Below are 9644 nucleotides of genomic sequence, written 5' to 3'. Positions count from 1 at the left end.
TTACGTCGTTACGTATAGTACGTACGACTAACTTTACGTTACGTTACGTACTTACGTACGTACTACTTACTACGTAACGTAATAATAATAGATATATATATATATATATATATATATATATATATATATATATATATATATAACAAATTTATATAACATAAAATCTTTACATGAAGTAATCTTGTTAATTCTATTGTTAATTCTATTAAAAATAAAACTTTTTACAACTACTTTACTACTTAATTACCTAGTATTTAAAAGTTGAAAGTTAAAAAAATTATTTTTAATTATCCAACTAACTTTCTATCTAATTATCATATAGGAATAATTGATTCTAAAAATTCTTATTTTTAATTTAAAATATTTCTGAGATATAGAGAGTAGAATATAGCAAGACAGAGAAACGTTTATATTTGTTTATTAAATTCGATTATTTTTCGAAGAGCAATGGTTCCTTACATTCTGATTTCACAATCATCGATGGGACACAAAATCGACATGGGCAAATATACACATCTCGAACGACTTATTATATAGTGACGGTTTGCATACAGCCTGCTCGTCATTTTCACGGCTCGTTCGTCGCGGCCTTTCGTCCTGGAACCGTGCCTCGTGAGAAAAAAAAAAGAGATCGTCGGCCAGAATGTCTAGACGCGTGTCACATGTCAGGGGAGGGTTCGCGCTCCGCCCGATCGTTTTCCAATTTCGCGATTGCTTCTCGCATCCCCCTTTGTCGTCTATTTGTTCCCCTCTTTCCAGCTTTATCCCTATAGATCTCTTCTAATTCTAGAAAGAAAAACACATTCTTCGCTATAAAATGTTAAAAATTATTTGACAAAGTATAAATTACACTCATAAAAATGAAATCAGAAAAATTAATTTATATAATTGTATCGATGTTTGGTACACCAGAAATGATAAGGTTAAATACGATAAATAGAAGTAAATTAAATATTAATTAATTTGCAAAGATTAAATCAACAAATCTCTGCAATCTGATTTCTCTATTTTACTCTGAAGAATTATCTTATAAAATTTATTTTTTTTTTTTCAATTTATTATGAATAAAGGATAATATAATAATTTGAGCGTAGATGCTCAAATTATTATATTATTCTTTATTATTTAAATCAACTCAATCTAAATAATTGTAATCTAGATTATTTTAGTTGAAACATCCACGAGGAAGGCTTTTTCTCAAAGCCTATGACTATTCTCTTATTGGTTTCACATTTTGTTATAAATCGCATAAAATTCGAGTCATGCACGGTGCATTACATGTGATATTGTCGATCGGCGTTGTGCTCGTTGCATTCATGAGACTGTTCACGATTCGTCTCGCCGATTCGAACGGGAGCTCGAACCCTTTATCGCCCGTCCATCCGAAAGCGAGAGCGTACTGAATCGTGCAGGCAAGCCTTTCGCGCCTTTCGTTATTTATTGACGTCGTTAGCGGGCCTAATAACGCTCGTTTTACCGAACGGACCAGGCGTGACCGAACCAGTGTTGCGAGACCGGCTACCATCCTCATTCCACGATTGTTTTGATCCTGAACGTCCGAACCATTCTTAGACAAACGAGTTATAAATTACATAATATAGCACCTTGTTTGTTTTATTGGTTTTTTTTAAATTAAAATATTTTTAAAGTATACATAACTAAAGTTTTTAATTAAAATAGCTAAAATATATATTTATTGTTTAATTTATTTCTCTGTTTATTCATAGTTCATTTATAGTTTGTTTTAACGTTAAACATTTTACATTTTAACGTACACACGCATACATATTTTAGTGATAAATTTATTATTATTTGAAATTATTTAAAATATTCGATTAGTTTTATATTTTTTAGATTATTCTGTATGATGTATTTTATTCTTATTAACTTCTGTCCAAATTGGGTTTGTTTCAGGTACATAACAGTAGCTTGTTCGGCATTGAGACTTATTCTTCGTAATTTCGCCTCGGTGATAAAATCCAACGTGGAGGCACCCCTTCACACGATCGGTGTCGACGTGTCGCGAGAGGAACGGTGAGTTCTATTTATTATATTATATCTAGATATTTTTATTTGAATTTTTTTCTATTGATTTTATTAGCAATGTTCAATTTTTAAATTATTAATTTAAAATATAATTGTTGCTATATTTATAATTGACGTTGCGCAAAAATTTAACTACAAAAGACTATACTTAACTATTGTGTTGTTCTTAAGAATGTTAGAAAAGCAAGATAATATTTTTTGAATGTAATATAACTTTGTCGTTTCCCCGTCTTCGACATGGAAACTTTACGCATTTCTCTTCTTTTCCTTTCAGGTATCACAAGTGCCTTTCCTGCTACGAGAAACTTTCGGCGATACGGGCGATCCTGCTGAAGAAGCAATCAACGCCCGGCAAACTCGGCGCCTCATTCCGCGAACTAGCGGTGCTCATCAGGAGCCTTGAGTGACCTCGAGAATGGCGTCATCTGAGACCCTCGTGAATTCGACCGCCAGTATCTCGTCGGTCGATTACCATTGATTTCTTCTCGACGAGGCTCAGTAGTGGTGAAACAAAGATCGCGTTATGTCCGCCAAATAGAAGCGAAACGAAACTTTGTTAAAGAGTAGCAACAAGATCATGGCCCGTCTTTGAGGAAACGTCCGTGAGAACGTTCCTGCTGCTACCGCCTTCTTCCATCGTCCTCAATCAATCCGTTTGCCGATCGTCTTTTCCTTGTTGTTGTTTTCCCCGCAATAGCGCAGCCATTCTCAGAGAAAGCGAACAAAATTGCCAGACGTTCGTTACTTAGTTGTTGAACAGTCGAGTCGTGCTACTTGTCATCATTAATGGAAAAAAAATGAAAAGAGAAAGAGGGAGTGTCGGTGAAGGCGTGGAAAGAAAGAAATTTGTACGAAGAAGAGTTCGCGGAATTAAATGAGAGGCGGGTGAAAGCGAGAAAAGACATTGTCACCAAACATATCTAATATTATACTGAAACATCAGGATTAATTTAATCTTACTAGTTTTAAAAAAAACGTGTCAACTTTTAAAAGTATTTCTTAGCATGTGTGTTTCTTTAAATTCAAATCGATTAAATTGTTTTTAGAAAATTTAGAAATATATCTAGAAATATATTTTTAAAACAATAAAAACACATATCGAAGTTTTTAAAGAACAAATTATATTAAACGAAATAATCCGCGCGCGAGAGAAAAGTCAACATTAAGCTCGCCTTTATCGCTTTTATTATTGGAAGCATTTGTATCTCTGCATGCATCAATTACCAAGACTTATATTATTTATAAACTTTAATATTATCCTTTGCCTAAAGTCTAAACAAAATAATAACGAAACAAGGATAATAAATGAGTTTGCCAAATCCCGATGCATCAGTATATTTGATTTTAAAGTTCATATAGAAATTAACAGGGGAATGTCTCAAGCGAGTTCATCGTTTGCGCAAAATAAAACGGAATGACATTTTGCACTTGTCACAGATGATTATCGAACGTTTCGGCTGAATCAGCCTCAAATCCACGGAAATGAGGCGATGATCAGGGCGACGATGATTAATACGATTAAACGAATAACGAAACATAACGTAGTATAACACACCTTTTCTAGAGAAATTGTATTTTTGAAAGAGGTATTTGCGTCCGTTTATTAATAAAACAATTCTGACGTAGGCGTAGATACCTTGATCCTAATGAAGATAAAATCGTAAGATATAAAGTGAGAGAGAGCCTAAGCGAAAGCTTGTATGCGTCTAAAAGGACGGGAAGTATGGAAAGAATTGGGAATTGGAACGGGAAAAATGTCGTGTCGATAAACGATTCGTTTTTATATTCACGGTTAAATTATTTTTTTACGATAGCATCTATGAATCATGAACTGCATTTTATCCCGATGTTTTTGATCTAATATTTCACAGAGTTAAATATATAGAAACATTGAAGCATGGACGCGGTGTCGCTATTATATATGTGCTATTAAAGTGCATTTTTAAAGATTTTCGAATAATTTTTTATACTCTATTTTTGTCGCCGAATGAACGTTTTAATTATTACCATGCAGAGGATATGGAGGAGCGAAGAGAAATTTCGAACTCTGAAGACAATTTTGTAAGACACTTTGTTACACAGTATTTTGTAAGATTATTTTTGTTTCTCGTTTTGCGATCTCTTCGCATTTTGTAATTTTATCGTGTCGCGACAAATTAAAAGGCGGTGATCGAAGTAGTATTAATTTAAACGTTGCACTCGTGGAATTGTAACGCAAAAGAAAAGTCTATTTTTATATTGCACCCGCATTGTCTCGTAACGCGAAAATTGGATCAGTATTAACGAAACAGTATTTATCGTAGAATTATTTTTTGTATAGCATTTCTTTGTCATATTCCTGCATATGTGATTTATAATTTTAAATCTTAACCATCTAATCCGCTTAGTGATATTTTTAAAATTCAATTTTCGGCGAGGATTAACGCTCACTGTCTTTTGATTTCGTGGCGATGATCTTTTTCGTATATTGCGAATTTTAATATTCTTGCTTTTAATATTTCGCTTTCGGAATTGTGTTCGGGTGATTGTGTCACGCGAATCACTATTCGAAAACAGGCAATAAATCGGAAGAGATCGAGGCAAGATAATCCGAGACACTCTTCGCATATTCTTTTTTGTTACCATCGTCATAATAGTGAATCTTTTACCACTGATTTTATATATTATTATTTAAATCATTAAGTGTATCACGTCTTCTGTATTAAGTCGATCGTTGAGCTTTCCCTTCCAACGTAACGAGAGGCGATCTTGATATTGCTGCCAATAGAGGATTATTTATTATATGTAGTGCAATACTCGATCGTGCGATCATCCTCTGCGTAGCGAGACCCTACATTTTCTCGTCCTCGAAGAAAAAAGAAACGTGCGTTGCACAAATGAGAGGGCAAAAAGCAGTGCCCAAGAGATATAGATATTAATTACAACTTTTAAAACGTTGCCTCGAAGTATTATGTAATAAAGCGTACAACTCTCTTTTTGTTAATTTTACGTCTCACGTGTTTTTTCTTTTTTTTTTCTTTTTTGTACAGCGCGTCGCTACCATATACCTTCGTAACGATATTCTGCCCCGACCTTTTCCGTGTTAGAAAAGGGAATTTCCATTATAGATCCACAAGATGTGAATCGCCGTGTTAAAGAGAATAAAATCGTTTCAGTTTCTCGTGATGCTGGAACACTGTAGAGAAATAATTTTACGCAAAAAGCAGAAATCAAAGGGAACGGACAGAATTTCGAAAGAACGAAAAGTAAACCAGTAAACCAGTAAAAATTATCAGGTTTAGGGGAAGATCCACTATTTTTCGCGAAAGTGGAAAAATTTGATGGCAGGAGCCATAAAAAGGGATTTATTTTCTATTTTTATACGGGTAAATTCTCATTAAGTAAACATCCTAGTGACCAGGCACGTACACTCGTTTACTAAAAGCTTACTTTTTTCGATCTTACTCTGTTCATAATACGTAATATTGAACATAAATGATTATATCAGGCCAATTTAAGGAGTTTTTCCGGAGCTAAAACGCAAGCCATCGACGTAAAAATTTTAATGTGAATAATATTTCATGAATTGTAAAGTATCGATAAGCGTTACTCAGACGCGTATCAATATTTTACATTCTCCGAAATCTTATTCATATTGATTTATATTGATTTTTTTTTGCGTCGATCACTTCGAAGCTCAAATTGGACAGAACTTGGATTATTGATTCATAAGTAAGAATCGCTCAATGAACAGGTTACATTCATTAGTCATTGAGAAAAAATGTTGCAATCTTTTAGTAAACGAGTGTATTTATGTCTAGACATTTACAAAATTTATTATTATCAATCTCTAAAATGCTTTTTTAGTAAAATAATATTATAATTTAATTGTGATATAATATTATAATTTAATTGTATCTAAAGATTACATTAAAATATATTTTAAAAAGATGAAAAGACAGTTGATCATCTGCGTCCCAAGAGGGTAATCGAATTGGGTAAAACAAGCTTATAGGTTTTCAATAAGAAGAAAAAGAAAAAGAAGATATTTTAAAAAAGCATTTAAGATTAATAATGAAAACAAATAAAGTTTTTTTTATAAATGTCCGGACATAGGTACGTATCTGGTGATTGGGATGTTTATCTCATATTTATCTCCTCACTACTTTCACGTTGTCGCGACATATGAAATCACTCTGCACATGCTTAAAGCCATGTAATAGCATCCTTAGCACAGATAGACTTTTCGCAGTTTGTCAAGCGTTTTCGCGGAATGGTGAGGGAAGAGGAGCTCAAGCCTCCAACCGGATGGCCTAATCGCTTTCGAAATGGGGGTAAGATAAATTACGAGGATACTCGTTGTCTGTTCCGTCCAACTTATTTTTGTAAGGAAGTGAGAAAGAGAGAGGGAGAATGAGAGAGAAAAAAATATGAGAAGTGAGAATGCGTTCTGTGTGCATGCGTTCTTCGAATGCTCCTGTAACTTATCATCCTGTAACTTATCGCTCCAATCGGTATGTTCGCATATTGCCGATTTTAGCTTAAGCTTACGCTCATACGTTACGTGATATCGATCGTGATCCACGATTTCGAGCGAGGATCATCTCGAGCGTGTAACTTTGCTCCGAGTTGCGATAGTTTATTGTCCGATATAACGATCCCGAACATGGAATTTGCGTTTTGCAAATTCCCGTTCTGTCACCATACCATCTTACATGTTACTTTTACTAGATAACAAATTTTATTACTGTTTTACCCGATTACATATTAGTCTACTGCGCGTTATCGCTGTTTTATTTTAACATTCTCAATTTTTATTTGCTCCGATTGTATTATTTAAACGGGAGTATAATAATAAATTGTGTTATTTATTCTACCCCCTTGTCTCTTTCTTTTATATTTCCTTTTATATTTCACTTTAGACATTTGTCATTACATTGCACAGTTTGGAATATTATCAAATGCGAATTAGGAGATGTGATAACGTTGATTGATATTATATCCGCGAGGTATGAGCGTCGGCTATAATATTATTAAAGATATACCTCTGTCTAGTTTACAATAATAAAAGCTGGCACTAATCAACAGCAATATATACATATATATATTCTCATTCAATTATACAAATATATTAAGAATTATATGTTATTTTAATTATGTATTATAATTCTTAATATAACTTTGGAAAGCGACTTTAAGAGAGGACGAGCACTTTTGATATCGACATTGTAAATATTCCATTCTATCAGGATTCTACAATATTTATTTTGTACTCATGCGAGCCTCTCCAATAACATCACAATAATAATCACTATCGTCTAGCTTTTGGAAAATGTGAAACTTCATTCATTTTCATGTTGCAGAGACGAATTCAACGACTAGTTCTTTACTGTTCTAGTTAGTATTAACGAATACATTTCCGCTCGATGAGCTGGGACAAACAGCCCGCGACTGTAAATATTTTATAAATTGAAGCACGCGAAGAAGGATCACCTTTGCGAAAAGGAATTCTTCGGTCTACTTCGCTGTATATTTTTCGCCTGTTCTAATTTCATCTAGCGAGATCTGCTTCGATGTTTAGGATATACGTTGTACATAACGAAACTTCGTTTGTAATTGCGACTTAATTGACCTGGATGGGTTTGCCATTAATTATCTCGCGATCGACAAGGGAAGAAGGGTCCAGCAAGGGATGATTGATGATTCGTCAAACCTCGTAACTGCCTTAATAATTATCCTGGAACTCCTTTTTACGATTTGCGTTGTACGCGTGTTAATCAATTTAGCTGTTAAGTCTAATTGCAATAATAATACTCTTTGACAAAAATTCGTGTCAATTATTTTGCCTCTACTTCCCTATAACCAATTTTTAGAATTTTTTTAAACAAAAGTGAAGGTTTTTTCTTCAAAGGTCTTTTCGAATGATGATTTTAATGCCGTTCTTCAACTTATTATAGTTATCTACAAGCAAGATTTTTTATAGTTCGAAGAAGACGATAATCCGATTTCATCCATCAACGCCAAGCTTTTTTATCGTATTGATTTATCCTGTGAAAAAAAACTATGAGATTGCAGGACTATCTATATTTGCATCGACGCTTTACCTCACCTTTTAAAATTCGATTTCTGTCAATCAATCTTGTTTCTTTACGTAAGCGTGAACGTGACAATTATAAGACAAAAAATATATTCTGTACTCTTTTGTCTATAACTTTCTTTGTTAAAAAATAAATCATACATTGCTTGAGAAAAGTTAAGAATGCCTAAATCGATGTCTAATAAATTGTTCTGAATTGTAAAATTACTTCTTGATAAAATTAATATAATTTTAAAAAATATCTTCCGATTTATTGATGCAATTTTTTCGAAATAGTTTATATAGTATATAATCCAGATACTTACATAATAAATTAATAAATCCAATAAATAAAGTCAATATTCGTACTATAATAAATTAAATAATTCTGCAAGATAGTTTTAAGAAATAAAAAATAGAATTGATACGCTATCCTCTCCAAATAGATACGTCATTAAAGTAATACTTATGCATCGCTTTGACACATTCAGAAATAATGTGGGAACGAAAGGATTGAGATCTCAGAACGAGAACACCGTTAGTCGAACGACACTCGGAATCTCGGGCGACACCGTGAAAAATAGTGCAAATATTCGCGTTATAATCCGTGAAATATCGCGACCGTTTAAATCGAGACACGCGTGGCGGCTGTTTGCATCTGGATTATATATTCATGAGATTATACGCCCTTCCAGTCGGGGTGTCCACGCCGACTGGCAACCCTTCATCGAGATATCCGGCACCGCGATATTGTGAGATTTGATCCTTACTGCGAGAATTGATTTACAAAAAGTATCAAGTTATGAGATTTCTTTATAATATTATATATGGCAAAAAATATAAAACATTAAAACACGTGTATAAAAACTTAAATTAACTTAAATTATAATAATATTAAATTTTTAAGATATTTTAAAAGTTAAGTTTGGACAAATTACGTCAACAAATATAACAATCTAATGAGATAAATGACTAAAAATAAGCTAACAAAGGATATTAAAAACTTATTAATTGTATTTAATATGTTAAATACATTAAAAATTAAGCGAAACTAGTTTTGACTTTATAAAATTTTCTTCAATTGCTTATGACCTACATACAATTAAATTAAACAATATTGCTACATGAACTCCAAAATAGAATGTGATAAATTTAAAATTATAAAGATGATTATAAGTCTTATTGATATAATGCATATTTATAAAGCCAGCTGAAAAACTAAATAATAACGATCTAATCGTTATTGAAAATACAATAATTAAATATAGTAAACAACAAGGCTCTTGGTAACAATTTATTATTTCATATTGAAACATTTATTCTATTCTAATTCTATGAAATAATAAATTGTTGCACACCAAGAATCTGTGTTGGCTCGAAAAAACGCATTTACCAGTTTATATATGTAAACTGTTTGTATATATTAAAAGTTTATATATATAAAAAAGGTTCTTGATCCTAAAAAAGGTAACAATTATATATATGTGTATATATATATATATATATATATATATATATATATACATATATATATATAATAATA

At 32.5% G+C, this 9644-nt stretch overlaps 1 protein-coding gene across 1 annotated transcript in view; it reads left to right on the top strand.

Moving 5' to 3' along the window:
• The window catches only part of LOC105621102 (katanin p80 WD40 repeat-containing subunit B1), a 10982-nt gene extending 8529 nt beyond the window's left edge, over window positions 1-2453 (top strand). Inside the window, exons 14-15 of the mRNA XM_012202573.1 lie at window positions 1915-2034; window positions 2321-2453. Coding sequence (XP_012057963.1) covers window positions 1915-2034; window positions 2321-2453 — 253 coding nt within the window. The remainder of the gene's footprint in view (window positions 1-1914; window positions 2035-2320) is intronic.
• Window positions 2454-9644: the final 7191 nt, after the last annotated feature.

The sequence above is a fragment of the Atta cephalotes genome (assembly GCF_000143395.1).
Source record: "Atta cephalotes unplaced genomic scaffold scaffold00032, whole genome shotgun sequence".
Taxonomy (NCBI): domain Eukaryota; kingdom Metazoa; phylum Arthropoda; class Insecta; order Hymenoptera; family Formicidae; genus Atta; species Atta cephalotes.
This window is presented reverse-complemented; position numbering and strand designations above follow the sequence as displayed.